Source organism: Haliotis rufescens, unplaced genomic scaffold (assembly GCF_023055435.1).
Source record: "Haliotis rufescens isolate VD_foot unplaced genomic scaffold, xgHalRufe1.0.p SCAF_3, whole genome shotgun sequence".
In the NCBI taxonomy this organism is placed as follows: domain Eukaryota; kingdom Metazoa; phylum Mollusca; class Gastropoda; order Lepetellida; family Haliotidae; genus Haliotis; species Haliotis rufescens.
Window position 1 is genome coordinate 21296299 of NW_025964001.1, and position 15987 is coordinate 21312285.

The 15987-nt window shown below is 37.0% G+C and overlaps 3 protein-coding genes across 3 annotated transcripts; 1 reads left to right on the top strand and 2 right to left on the bottom strand.

Annotated features, from left to right (window-relative positions):
- Positions 1-3962: 3962 nt before the first annotated feature.
- LOC124146428 (uncharacterized protein C14orf119-like) lies at positions 3963-4289 on the bottom strand. Its single transcript, XM_046516714.2, has one exon. The coding sequence runs from the start codon at positions 4287-4289 to the stop codon at positions 3963-3965; it is 327 nt and encodes a 108-aa protein (XP_046372670.1).
- Positions 4290-4510: 221 nt separating this feature from the next.
- LOC124146429 (uncharacterized protein C14orf119-like) lies at positions 4511-4840 on the bottom strand. The gene has a single exon (XM_046516715.1). The coding sequence runs from the start codon at positions 4838-4840 to the stop codon at positions 4511-4513; it is 330 nt and encodes a 109-aa protein (XP_046372671.1).
- Positions 4841-5341: 501 nt separating this feature from the next.
- LOC124146436 (nucleoplasmin-like protein NO29) lies at positions 5342-8845 on the top strand. Its single transcript, XM_046516722.2, has 2 exons — positions 5342-5586; positions 7381-8845. The coding sequence occupies exons 1-2, from the start codon at positions 5364-5366 to the stop codon at positions 7479-7481; spliced, it is 324 nt and encodes a 107-aa protein (XP_046372678.2). The 5' UTR covers positions 5342-5363; the 3' UTR covers positions 7482-8845.
- The last annotated feature ends 7142 nt before the right edge of the window (positions 8846-15987 follow it).

Genomic DNA, 15987 nt, shown 5'->3' on the forward strand with positions numbered 1-15987 from the left:
CTTAATTGATACAGCACAGAATAAAATATCTGGAAAAATGAACTTATTAATTATTTAATATTTAAGCCAGTGAAATTTGAAATTGTCTAGTAACTTTGAAGGCTAGCTGGCCCACCTGTCCAGCAATATTTTAAGACCATTTCATATGAGTGCATGTCCATGTGTAAATTACATATAATATTCATCACTGAAGATATATCCCTGCTGAAGATGCACAGTATTTGTATTTCTATTCAACAATAATGCTCCCTACACATCAATAATGCTCCCTACATAGAACAATGTTCTATTAATTGTGAAATGTACATGTGTAAAGATTAAAACATTGTTGTATATTGTTGGTCATTAGGTAGTGTTGTGCATGGTATTATCAAACATTTTAATGTGCACATATGAAATCCATGTCAGTCTGATCATGACTGTACCAATATTATAGTAACGTATTTCAACACAGTACAAAAATAGTTTCAGAGGTGTGACCCACTGGTGACATTTCTATTTACACAGTTTAAAAAATGAACAACCAAACCTATGGTTACCATGGCAACTATAAGTGTGTCATCCGTAGTTTTCTCACGTCACCAGACGTTAAATCACAGAAGATGGGTAAAAAAAGTTAACAATTTCCACACCTTCTTTTATACGAATAACATCCTGATTAAAATATTTTTGAGGTTTGAAATGTTGAACTTACAGCAAAAAGTATCACATTGCATATGGTACAAACTGTTTTCTATGAAATATCCCTATACAATATATTTAGAATGGTGGTAAATCAATATTTTATTCTTGACAATCCAGAGACACCATTACGGTTACATTTACTTAACATTTGTCATCCAGTGTTCCCTTCAGTTGGAGTGCGGGAGTAAACATGGCTTTACACCGTAGTCACAAACTGGTTATGTATAGAGAATGGATGGTACATGCAAGGGTGGAAATTAGCACTAGCCTGCTAGGCAAGACCAGTTTTGTTAATGTTAAAGGTACTCTAAGGACTAGTATATTTCAAACATTCTGGGGGGGTATTGCTATGTGTTATCCTTATTCAGGCTAGTAGACGTTCTTAGTTAATTGCAAAACAAAAAGTAGTGTAGTTGGTTATACAAAAACTAAATCTCCAGATCACTCCTGATTTGTATTTATGATTTAGTGAGTGAGTGAGTGAGTGAGTTGGGTTTAACGCCGCTTTTAACAGTATTCCAGTTATATCACGGCGTGTCAGCTTGATGTGGGAGGAAAGCCCGAAGTGATGCAGGTCTCAGACGTTTACCACTTCAGTGAAACCCACGAGCACGGGTATGGTGCTGATAAACCTAGAAACATAATTGGGGCGAACCGGGATTCGAACCCACAATCATAGGTTTCTGGCGTGCCCAAGGGACGCAACTCTGCACAGCGTATGATTTAGTGAGTATGGTTTTATGCCACTTTTAGCAATATTCCAGCAATATCACAGCGGGGGACACCAGAAATGGGCTGCACACATTGTACCCATGTCAGGAATCGAACCCGGGTCTTCGGTGTGACGTATTTATGATTTATTGTACAATACAGGAATAACTACATTTCAACTTCAAAACATCCTGTTCGTTGTAACTTGATATTGAAAAAAAAAAAGTGTCTTGTATCAGTGTCTTGAAAACAATGACATTTATTCATTCAATATACATGAAACAAATAATATACAACACAATTTTGAGTATGAGCTACAAAAATTAGACTACCAATATGATTCCAATATCTATTTTCCCAGACTATTAAAGAATATGAGATTATACAAGAGTGGAGCAGAGCTTGTACCACTTGAAGCTTTGGCTGAATGGAGATACTCACTTGCTCAAAGACAATACATTCTATTCACTATGTACAATGTAATGTAAAGTCTTATTCTATTATAATAATAACCTTCTTGAAGTTTGTACTATAGGAAATCATATCTCATTGAATACTGATTGTATTTGGCTTCCTTAGGCTTAAGAAATAAAAGAATTGGTTCTCAGGCAATGACTTTTGAAAATATAGTGTGGGCGGGTGGTGTTTTTTTTTTATTTTGGCTTGTTCAAGCTAGTATGTAATCAAATAAACAGTTGTGTACCATCAAACTGGGAAAGGGCCTGCCTACATAAAGAACCATACAAACTCCTATTGTCACCATGACCATAACATGAGATGTACAGTATAGCAGCGGGCATGTAGAAGGAAGTAACTGCATGCTATATTGATACTGCATTGTTGCTAAGTATTAGGATTTTTGTTTTTGTTTTTTTTTAAATGGAAATAAAAACAAAACATGAGGCAGACTTTATGATGATGCGGGCAGTGCCTGAGAACCAAGACTTTTATTTTTTTTAGCCTTAGCTTCCTTATTGTCTCCAGTGTGAAACTTGTGAGATTTGCAGCCACACAGACATCTCATGATGAATCCACTGTTTGAACATGCTATAATAATTAACCTTGTTAATTTTAGTATGGCCAAGGTCAACTTATCACAAAGACATTATGATAAAACAAATGTCTGATATAACAGGTTCATTAGCCAAACAATTCACTGTGAACAATGAAAGGATACTGGTCCATAATGTTGGGCAAATGTGTTGTGCAGGCAGTAGACCAATGTGAAACTATTAGGCCCCATCAGCGTCCTGACAACACCAAATGGTAGGAACTGATTTGCCCTACCGTAGTTGCTGTATTAAAGTGCCCTGCTCCAATAAGCGACCCCAGACCAACCTGTAAGTAATCTGTATAAGTGCCCCATGGTAAGACATTCCACATGTCTGTGTGTATATTACAGATTGTTTTACAGAAAGTAGCAGCACAGAATGGGTATATAATTGCCTAGTTAGTAACCATTATTGAAAAGTTTTAGTTTCACTACCACTCCATCTCGGAAAACAAATTCAACTCGTTTACGATTTGTATAAGCGCCCACCCCTCTTAGTAAATTTGCAAAGTGCTCAGGGCACAAAATATGGCAAATACGGTATATGAAAATCAAAGTGGACCCTGTGATTTCGATTAACTCATAAACCCAATTATAATCTTGAACTTTTCTTGACATAACATGGTAAGAAGTAAAAGTTATTTTAATATGACCTTTGTTACATCTTAAATATTCAAACCAAAACATGTAAAGATGTAAAGAACGTAAATGTCTTCCTTACTTTTGTTTTTTCATTTGCTAGAAAACAATGGATTAAGCAGTCATGGAAATGTTAACAGCCTAAGTAAATTCATACATTTCATTTATTGTTTGTAGGCACATCAGCAGACATTCAAATTAAGTCATACAAAACATGTGACATTGTTATCAACTCCTCAACAGGTGGTCAACCCCAACAATAACTTCATATGCATGACCACACACAAATGTGCACCCAGTACTCACAAATGTATAAAATGGACACAGAGAAAAATATGGTGCATCGCTTGGGACCCAGAATAATAATCATTGTACCAAATTCTTGACAAGAAATATAAAGCCCTGCAATAAAAATAATTATCAAATCTTACAGTACAGTACAGTTCAATACACCATTTCATTACTTTACAGAAGCCTCATATTTCCTGTCAGGACCCTTGAAATTAATTATTGGGGTCCCTGTACCCTAGTGAGGGTTAAACCCTGCATGATACCACTATTCTTGCTTGAAGAGATACAACCATACAAGTTGGGGAAAAGTATGATGCTGCATACTGAGCCTATTTTGTACAATCCATGACACAACAAAGTTTTATTAGTTACCATTTTTGGTGCCTTATCTATAACCATGTACAAACATTCTGACTTATGATGATCCAAAGATGCATCTATTTTTTGTGCTTGTAGTTTTATTCATCAAAGTAAAAACAATCAAACTGCTATTAACGACTTGCACTTAGGCATTGCATAAATTCACCTGATAATGATAGTGAATTCCATCATCATCATCATGTCAAATGAAGAATACTGCAGATCATCAACGACAGCATGCAATGGAAGACAAAATACTGCTTAGTCTTTCTACAAATGATGGATCTACCAGTTTTAGTTTCTCAACAAGTCCATTCTTCTCAATGTTAGACCATCCTTCGAACCACTCGGAGAAGAGACGCAACTGACAATGAAATACATCAGGATCTTCTTCCATGTTCAATCGTCTCATTGCAATGTCCAGTGCTTGTGGAAGCTGAGGCAAAGATTTGTCCACCAGTTCCTTGAGAAATTCTTCTCTTTGCAACACTGTCCATTTCTTGAACCAATGGACAGTCCACTGAATCTCTCGCTGCATCCAGATACTAGACATTATCAGATTTATGATCTCGCACTACACTTCATAAATTCAGTATGATGCAAATGATGATAAGTAAACATACATTCACTCTGACAGTAAATGATGGCATTCACACATTCAGTTTGAGGATGAAAATCTAAACTTAATATTCAGTTTCATTCAGCACATTCCACACATGTATGCAAATGAGTTAATGTTCAGCCAATGATACATGTACACATGGAATACAATGGTTAAGATGATCCCTGTAAAGATGCAACCTCTTCATTAAATCTTTGGACAAATAATGCATCCACCTCTGCCAGTTTTATGACAAAACTGTTGCGATCTTGTTGTGTCCATCCACCAAACCATTGATTGAAGAGTTTCAGTTGGCACTGGAATATACTTGGGGGTCTATCTTGGACATTCAGGGTTTTCATAGCATCAAACAATGCATCTACTTGGGGTGGGGCTGCCTTCTCTACCAAATCCTTGTAAAAGTCTTCCTTCTGCATTGGACTCCAGCACTGGAACCAGTGAGCAACAGTTTGTATTTCCTTCTCCACACAGGATGTTGACATTCTTTCCTGGTAAGTAAGGAATTCTTACATGCTGAAGTTTTACATATCCACCATCTAAAACATATTGAAAAGCAAATGAATCTCTACGAATCAGATAGCACCAGGAAACACAAAACAGCAAAGCATAACGTGAACAATTACTTTAGAGTGAAATCAAACAGAATTTAGTGTTTGTAAGTTGATTTTCTTACAGAGTAAATACTCTGACTTCTCTCAAAGTTTGGCTCTCAACTCTTGATCGAGGCCGTTTCTTCCTCAAAGAAAAGACAGAGTTATCTCTCTTATCCGGAAGTGAAAGGGAGTAATTATTATTGATCATATAATCCAAATTTCAGATTTCGTAGAATGCCCAAGCTTAAGTCATTATTGATCTGTTTTAAATACAATATATATTGTATACAGATTATATTGCTTTGAATTATCAACACTTAATATTCACTACATACACCTAAACTAAAAAATAACAGGTGCCCATTGAGTGTTCCCAAGGAAAGACAACCCTGCTGTATACAGCTGATACAAGATGGCGGCTTCTGTTGAATTGTCAGTTTTACTTCGGGATGGAAGCAAGAAACTGTTTACAAAACCAGCTGGACAAGGAGATCCACCCGTTGATATCAAAACTTTACAACAATCACTCTCATCTTTACAAACAGAAACTAACTCATACCTGACAGAAATAGTTGAACAAGAAAAGGACTTTTTAAGTAAGGCAGCAAATGGTCAAACATCTACAAAGTCAACAGGTAAATTATTTCGTTTCGTTTATATATATTTACATACATAACCAGAAGCGGCAGTATTGTCCAGCACTACCCTAAGCCCTTGGATTCCCTTTCCGGTTAAACACCCCTTTGGGTATTAGTGTGACCCTTTCCGATCCTACCTCACCCATTTAAACGAATGTTTCAAAAGTTAATCCGAAGTAGATCTAAGTCAGTATCTTTTCATAAACTACCAGGATCTCAGATATGAATGACCACAAACGCACGTGTGCACGGTTATTCCAAATCACAATGGTGAAGATACAAAAGGTTGTAATGAAAGAGTTTTCTGAAAGTATGAGTATATTTTTGACTCAATCTGACTTTCCATGGAGAGGTATGTAGCCTGCAACCTCGGGGTATCGCGGTACTTGTCATGTACGCTAAACGGAACAAAATGCACTCACTAACCTTGATGTTTATTCGTGTTCTCTGTATCAGATATTATTCATGTTATCAAACAATGCATATTTTACTGATAAAAGTTCATTATTTACATTAGTAGCTCCGAGTAAAAGCCGGGCCTCGCGCTCAGTTTGACAAGGGAGAGACCTCCATTGTATCGCGGTACAGGGAAAAGTTGTGTATGGAGGTCCGAATTGGACAAAAAGAGGACATAATTCTACCAACCACTTGGTATGATCATGCCAGACATCAGTGATTTGTCCAGACAAGTGCAAAGACAGCACAAGTAAAATTCTAAATGTTTTATCAGCAATAGGTATTCAATGCATTTTTTACCGAAAAGTAAGAGAAAAATATTTTTATAAGTCAACATCAAAATAACAGAAATGATATTTTAAGATTGTTTTTAAAAAAATGGATGACAATAATTTGTCACAAAATGGAAAAATGTTAAAAGTCAACAATAAATATATAAAAAACACTCCTAGTATGCCCAAAATATGTATTTATCTTTTGGTTACAAGTGAAGAACGTATTTCTAAGTTTGGCATTATGGCCCTTATGATCTCCCAATAAATTCTGGGCACAGAGCGGGAAAAAATGTTCGGACAACGTAACTTCCGTTACCTTATTAGTCGCCATGAATATGCAGATGATCTAGTTCGGGTCGATAGAGAAAGTTTACTTTGGGAACTACGGGTTATATCGTTGGCCATTGATAGATGGGGGTAAGGCAATATTACAAAAGATGCCAGATATATGTATCAACGCATTAATAACTCCTAACTTACAGCAGACGGAACATTCCGAGGAAATTGAAATTGTTTACGAAGTGTGCACTTCCTGGTTACTGATTAGCATTAATAGACAGCTGCCAAGAGGCGTGTCCCGTGTGAACTATCGGAAATCACAAATGCCGCGATACGATGAATGCCGCGGTACCATGGGGTCCGAGTATAAAGACTATACAAATGTTATCTTTGGTCACAGACTTGCTGTGGCTTGATTTTCTCTTGAAGTTTGGAAGAATTCAATTTTCGTATATTTTAGCCATAGTTTTGGTCCAAAAACTGACAGAAACAGAGTTAAAGAAGAAAAACTTGTGGACTGTAATATGAACACATCTGATGGCTTCCATAACATAAAAGGTTCCAACTTGACAATTTCAGCATGTCCAATGTGCCCTTTCATACCTAAATCCTTTTGACATGTTACCTGCATGTTGACAAGTGCTGGTAAAAGCTATAGATCTATATGCGTCAGCTGTCATCTTTGACCTATAGAATCTGTAAAGATATTTATTTGATGTGGGCATAGTTAAAATACTATTCCTACAAAGGTCTGGTGAAATAGTTGTGTCTTTTATTTCAGACAATAAGGAAAGTGATGATGATGATGATGATGATGATGATGATGATGATGATGAAGAAAAAGATGGAGAAGAGCCAGCAGAGAAGAAACAGAAAACTTGATATTATGTTCAGACTGTGTTCCTGTGTAAATATTCCAAGGATGTAATAAGTTCCAGCCTCATTAAAATCAGATCTTTAACCCTGATACAATACCTCTCTGGGTGAAGATCAGAGGACAACTCCGTAGGTCATGTCAGGTGAACTTTCTAATCATCCAATCAGCGTTGAGGCTTCTAAATGTTTGATAAGAGTGAGATAAGCATTTGTACCTGCATACCCAATTTCTGATTTCTGTATCTGAAGATGGAGTAAATAAATTTGTTCCGAGTGTAAATGATAAATGTTGCAGCATTATATATCATTGTTGATATTTTATTCACCCTGTCGTATCTCAGCGCCATGGCATCTTTAACCATAAAAGGATTACCTTCAAAGGAATGTTTGCATTCTGTGGGGTTTGTTTTGCTAAAATCGAATTTCTGAATCAAGATGGTGTATAAATGAAACCAAATCCTTTCAGAAAGCTCACATCTGATTTCTCCTAGAACCCATGATTTCTTCATTTAGATTGGGCACACAAAGTTCTGTCCTGTCTGTCGAGACCTTCTATAGAGGTGTCCTCAGATCGTGATGCATAGAAGCGTGGTATTGGAGTAAAAGATCAGATTTAGATGAGACTGTAATGAGTGCATTACATTTTGGCTGAAATGTATGCTATACCCACTGAAATCTTTTTCGAGGAAGACAAGAGGTAGGGTAGCCTTGTGATAAAATCATTTGCTTGCATGATGAAGATCCTGCTTTGAAGTTTGCACAATATGTGAAACCCTGATGTGGTCTTTCTGGAATATTGCTTAAAGACTTGCTCATTCTTGCAGATTACTGTGGATTGTTCTACACTGGACTCTGGGCTGAAGCTGACACTCAGGTCCATTCAGGATATATAGATAGAGTTACAGTGCTAAAGAAGGGATGTAGGTTTCACTGCCTGGACGATAAAGGCCTTGAGTATTGCAAACAAGGGACAATCTCATTACTCTTTTATTTTTAATGACTAGAACATTAAAAGTGGCAAAATGTATATTCAGGCAAGCACAAACAAAATACCATTTGATAAAAAAACCTGTTTCTGTTAGAATTACATGGATGCTTTTATAGACTGACTTCATGAAAATGAATAGTGTACTGTAGGTACATCTATATTCACAACATTTTATATGGGTATTAATTTTACCTGGATGAACGGTTCACTGTCTGTTTGGGTTGTCTGGTATAGAGAAATGACAGACAGAGGGCTGTGATCAAATACAGCTGTGACCGTGGTGTTATTGCTGTAACCATGGTGGTATTGCTGAACATGCTGCAAAATCCCATTCACTCATAAATAAAAATAAAATAAAAATAAAAACACCATTGTAATATCACTATATTGTCGTAGTGCTTCATTATATTTATAGAATGCGATTTTATTTAACCACAGTTACATTTTCTGATAACATACACTTGATGTGTTCATAGTGCTGGAACTTGTGACTCAAGTGAATAAGGTTAAAGCGTTTCGCTTGTCACGCCCAAGACCCGTGTTCGATTCTCCACATGGATGCAATGTGTGAAGCCAATTTGTGGTGTTCCCCGCCATGATATTGCTGGAATATTGCTAAAAGCGGCATAAAACCATACTCACTCACTCAAGTGAATAATAGCCAAGTTTGGTGGAAAACATTTACTGCAAGGGTGGCTTCTAAATCATAGGATTTGAGAATGTGTGAGTCAGGCTCTGTTGTGGAAATGAACCACAATGAAACCACATTAATCAGCAAGCCCTGCCTACCGGACGAATATAGGAGAGAATGCTTACATGTATACTTGGTTGGTTGTTTAATGCTGCACTCAGCAATATTCCAGCTATATGACGGCGGTCTGAAAATAATCAAATCTGGACCTGACAATCCAGTGATCAATATCATGAGCATCGATCCACGCAATTGGGATAGATGACATACATCAACCAAGTCAGCGAGTCTGATCACCCGAACCCGTTAGTCGCCTTTTACTACAAGCAGAGTCACCTTTTACGGCAAGCATGGGTTGATGAAGACCTATTCTACCCTGGAATCTTCACGGGTTGAACCACAATGAAACCACATTAATCAGCAAGCCCCGCCTACCAGACGAATATTGGAGGGAATGCTTACATGTATACAAAGTGACATTACAATGTAACAATGGTTCATCAATCCAGATGATTGATTTTATTGGGAACGCTTCTGTTGAGATTCATAGGGTTTCAATGTATGAAGAATCGTGTTTTGTAATGAGTTGTATAAACTATAGGGCTTGAAAATAATATTGTTGTTTCACAGCATTTTCATCATCAATGTGTTTGTTGAAGTAATTCAATAACAAAGAAAACAGGAGAAATATGTTCTTTGTCCTGGACTCCTAATGATCACTTAAGCATGCTCACCCAAAGTAACATGTACTGCTCAAATGAAGTTAAAGAACACACGTTTTTCATATTACTATCGTTATTCTGTTATGCGAGAACATATTTACTATAGTCATATGAAAAAATCGGGTGTTCTTTAACTTCATTTGAGTAGTATACTTGATTTGGTCCCCGAAGCACCTTGCTTGACAAGGATATAAGGATCTATACAGAAATGTCGCCTTTACAGTAATCAAAGAAGTTGTTATGCATAAATTGTGTCTACTTTGTCATCCGTCAGCTTCTTAGTAATGCCTATCAAACAACACAAAGTACCTATAAATAGCCTACTCAAGAACGCTGTGATGATGGAGCTCAGCCTCAAATCAACCATCATCAGAGATCTGAAGGTAACTTTTTTACATAAGCCTCAACTATGTTAAACCAATTTACAATGAAAACAAAGCAGTATTTCTGATTATGAAATATTTATTCCATGTCCTCACTACACACTACAGTCTGACATGTGTATGGGCAAAATAACTTGTACACATTCACCCATAACAAACAATTCACAAAAGTGATAATTCTGTAAAAATGTCTGATCTTAAAAATGAAATCTTGTTATATATATGCTGCCAGAAAACAACTGCTGTCTTGTAAGGCACTGGCACATCACCAATGACGCTGGATTCACAACCTCATGGACAAAATGTTCAATTTGGGTTGTAAATAACAATGCATTTCTTTTTTTCACTAGAATGTGATCATCTGTCTGCTAAAGACCTGAGTATCATAGTGTTCATGTCTACACAACTCTTGCATATACAGACCTGCTATATGTAGGTAATATCATGTAAATACACATCACAACAATAAAAATGATCTACAAAACAAACAATTTCAGTTAATCTACATCGAGGTTCAGATTCATCTGCCAAATATAAGTATAAAATATTTCAAATGGTGAGTGTAGAAGAAAATGTTAGAATAAACACCTCAGTCCAGGATTAGTACACAACCTTGCATACATAATTACCATCGGAATCATTGAGCAGTAAGCAAGATGATTACCGGTAAGTGACACCCCGGGACAGGTACCCTCATGTTTGTCCAAAGGAAGACAAGGATTACAGATGCAAGGGTAGGTCTGTACATCATAAACAGGGCCTTGTGTAAATACTGCTCAACAAACTTAGGAAAAATAATGACCTTATAACTGAAACCGTGGATCTGCATAATATACTAATCAAAAGAAGTTAAAGAACACCGGATTCTTTCATTCATGCATTTCTATAGTTGACATGGTATGACAGATTAGCTGTAGTAATATGAAAGAATGCCATGACAAATTAACTATAATAATTGGAAAAAAATGCCATGACTTATTAACTATAATAACTGGAAAAGAAATGCCATGACAAATTAACTGTTATAATAGGAAAGAATCCCTTGACAGACAAAATACAGTAATATGAAAGAATTTGGTGTTCTTTAACTTCTTTTGAGTCGTATGCGTTCAGATGATGAAACAGCGGGAGTGATAGTTTGCTCATGGGTCAGTTGTCCTGGCGCACTGACAATTACACACAGCAGGAACTTCATATACAACATGGAACACTCCTTAACTCCCGTGTTCAAATGGAAATTAATTCCTACATTGCATGCTTAATACATACTGTCCCAAGATCCGTGTTTACACTGATTTCGTTTGTCTTGCAGTAGGGTGTATGGAATTGAGATATACCGGTAGGCTCTGTGCAAGGAGGGAAGTCATGTGTTACTTGTGTTATGTGTCATGTGTGAGCAGATGATTGACATGTTATTTGACCTGATTTAAAAATCCTTGGACTGCCAATTCGTCGAACACAGGCCCCCCTTTAGAGGAGGATCAGCACACAAAGCCTGGTACATCACACTGTTAAGTACTTGTAAATTGTATGTATCTAAACTAACAATTGCAATCAATATATGGAAGCAAATACAAAGTTAAACAAATTATATGGACAATGTTAAAATTATAACCTTCACCTGAAAGTGTAAACAATTCATTCTAAGATGGGAGAATTCAAATAAAATTCAACCCCTTTTCAAGATGTATGAAATATCAAGATGCATGAAATTCTTGAGACGATGATATTGTGAGTCTGCACAGGTAGCTTTGAAATGTAATATGTTGGTATCACAGGGTGAAACTGAAAAGAGCATTGATGCAGTTGTCAGTAAACGAGTTCTTCATGGAAACAAGATAGTCTCAACAATTAACCAGTACTAAAAAGCCTCATTATTGGGTTACCAAATCACTCTATTTGGTCTCTCATTGTTTTTATAATAGATTATTATGCTGAGAAACAACAGTCCTGAGGGGATTCGGGGAGTACCCCATACTAAAGTACAGTACCCCATGCTAATGTACAGTACCCCATGCTAATGTACAGTACCCCATGCTAAAGTACAGTACCCCATGCTAATGTACAGTACCCTATGCTAATGTACAGTACCCGATGCTAAAGTACAGTACTCCATGCTAAAGTACAGTACCCTATGCTAATGTACAGTACCCCATGCTAAAGTACAGTACCCCATGCTAAAGTGCAGTACCCCATGCTAATGTACAGTACCCCATGCTAAAGTACAGTACCCTATGCTAATGTACAGTACCCTATGCTAATGTACAGTACCCCATGCTAAAGTACAGTACCCCATGCTAATGTACAGTACCCCATGCTAAAGTACAGTACCCCATGCTAAAGTACAGTACCCTATGCTAAAGTACAGTACCCCATGCTAATGTACAGTACCCCATGCTAATGCACAGTACCCTATGCTAATGTACAGTACCCTATACTAAAGTACAGTACCCCATGCTAAAGTACAGTACCCCATACTAAAGTACAGTACCCCATGCTAATGTACAGTACCCTATGCTAAAGTAGTATGAATCATTGCGTAATCAGTCAATCCCTGGTTTGTCTGGGCCAAGATTAGACATAACTGGATTCAAAACCTTTGGCAGCCTGTGCATTGTAGGTGTATCAACTGTATGCTGTGTCAGCCTTTGTCCAAGGCTTATCATAAGGTTGTCATTTCAAGGGTCAAGTTAGGTGGTTGGACTATCACATTCACAGGCCAAGAATTGGAATTATGCTGACAAATGCATAGCACAACAAACAAAACATCATAATCATCACCACGAACATCATGTATTAATAATTATTCTCTCACACATGAGCAATTATAAAGTATCATGGTTAGGGACCAGTCATTTATTACAGGGGTTGGAGGGCAGGAGAAGACTCAGGGGAGGCTCACCAAAACATTCGACAGTCTCAGACTATCTACTGCTAGGAGACGGTCATAAAATATATTAACACACCTTTGGGGAGGGTCATAAAAAAAGACATAGCTTTGTTTTTTGTTTGTTTAATATTCCAGCTCTATGCCGGTGGTCTAAATAATCGAGTGGATCAGACAATCCAGTGATTGACATCATGAGCATCTATCCACACAATTGGGATCGATGACATGCATCAACCAAGTTAGTGAGCCTGACCACCCGATCCCATTAGTCACCTCGTACGACAAGCATAATCACCTTTACCTGCAAGCATGGGATGCTGAAGATCTATTCTACCCCGGATCTCCGCAGGTTAAAAAAGACATTGGGAGAGTCATCGAAAAAGATGACAAGCATTAACAGTGGGTAATAATGTTTTGTACATTAGTACATTAGTGTATTTTCAAAGACCTCTGACCCACCCACCCTTGTAATAAATGACTGGTCCCTTGACCAGGGTTTTATGTGTCAACATACATGCTGCCGTATTGGATAACAAGAGTAAAGTCAGTAAACTGAGCAAGTATGATACTAGAATTAGGTTTCAAGTTCACATCAATAATGTTACCGTAAAGCCACAAGAAAATGTTCAAAAGTCTGTCAATTTTTGGAGTTGCCCATCCTGTTGAAGAGTTGGCCATCCAGTTGAAGAAACATCAACAAATTTTAATATATATTTTAGTGTTTGCATGTTCTAGATAATATATATGTAATATAAGAATATTTACAGTATTAGAATAACATATCACAAATTTGCTGAAGTTTAGAAAAGTTCTTGTTAAAAACCAAAATGTCTAATATATAAAAGAATATCAGGCCATTTGTCATCGACCAGTACCTGTATTGAAATATATTATATTTATACAAGAACAGTGAATATTTGACATGAATAAGTATACAATCACCTGAATGTACCGTGAGAATGATTGAGAACATTTTAATTATATAAGAAATTTTAGGTCGCTGCCATTCAGAGTATAACAATATCCAGATAGAAGATAAAACAGCTTAAAATCTTAAGGACTGCAATTGTGCATTAAGATTTCTTAAAAAAAGATGTAAAAATAAATTCAAATTAATGGTACAGTCCACTTTTTCTGTTCACACAAATATATACATTTTCGATGCAGTAACATTAATAGTCTTTTATGTGTGTAGGGGCGGTGGGGTAGCCTAGTTGTTAAAGCCTTCGCTCGTCACGTTGAAGACCCGGATTCGATTCCTGACATGGGTACAGTGTGTGAAGGCCATTTTTGGTGTCCCCCGTCGTAATATTGCTGGAATATTGCTAAAAGCGGTGTAAAACCTAGTCACTCACTTTTATGTGTGTAAAAGCTGAGTATTGTATTATGCACATAAAAAAATAGGCCTTGAGCGTGATGCATCAAAATGTGTATCAAAGCCGAGATTAATCAACATTCCAGGCTCCAAATGTACATATTATTGATCTTGAATAAATGAATACAACACTTAATGAGGTAGAGATGACATGCTGCGGTTAGAGTGGGTATTTTAGTATTGCATAAGAAGAAATTCCAAGAGATCGATACATTTTGGTTTTTTATTTATTTCATTGTTTAACTAGACTGCAAATTGATGTAAAAACATCAAGTGGTAGATCGCCATCTGCACCTAGCACACAATATACACTATCAATTTACTTTTGAATATACTGTCGATCATGTCTGATGGCATGTGAAAGGGTTGAAAACGCCCAAGATTGACACTCTTGTATTGCCACTTAATAAGATTGGATCGTATTGAAAACTGACATCACGTTATGAACCTACTGACACTTTTGCCTATGGTATTGTAGGTATCTTGCTGTATCATGGGAACCTTGGGAGAGGAACTACTTTCATGTGAGACCTGCTTGGGAGCTTTAAAGATTTGATTTGTAAGACCTGCTTAGAGGTTTTATATTAAATTGTAAGACCCAGGTTTTACAGTCGAATTGTAAAAACAGCCTTTTAATGTGCATCTAATGTTGATTTCTGACTGGTTAAAAGTCACTATTTTTTTCATTTGAAAATTCCATGAATCAAACCTGCAACCTCACATATCATGTTTGGTGTTGTAACCCATTGCGTTACCACTGAGCCATCAGGGCCCCGACAAGTCCAAATTTACTACCTGTACCCACATCTCTATTACCAGACCCTACCAGGGTAGCCCCTGTAGGACTCAAGAGATACATATAGGTACAAAATGTCAAGTTAGGAATAGTTTGACCATAGCCCTGAAAAAATGTATTTACATGTACACATATAAAACGATCTGGTCATGCATACACTGAAGTTGACTTAAGTTTAATCTTTATTCAAATGTATAAAAGTCAGAAAGATTGCCTACATAGTCAGAAAGAAATGCGAACATTAGTGACTTAGTGTAACCATGGAGTTCTAGATATTTTTTTGTCATTAAACAATACATCACGTGACTTACCACGGGTCTGGGTAGTACTGTGAGTACCTGGGTCCTACTCAGGACCCACCCGACCTGAGTCCTCGAGTTACCCGTCCCAGCCCTACAGGGCAGGTGATGAAAGGGTGGTTAATCTTACATCACTGACTTCACTTGTCGACATGCTGCACATGGTCTTTCTCTGGCCTGCTGTCATCTACTTCATTTTATACTACGACTATGCTATTGTTTCTCTATAAGGTATGCAAATGTTTCTTATTCTTTGTGGTATTTCCTTTATTTAGACAGTTTATAAGTTGGAAAAAGTTGGATTTGGGTTGAAAATGAAAATGCAGGTAAGTGTTGATGCGGAAAAACTGTCCTGGAGTGAACCAATT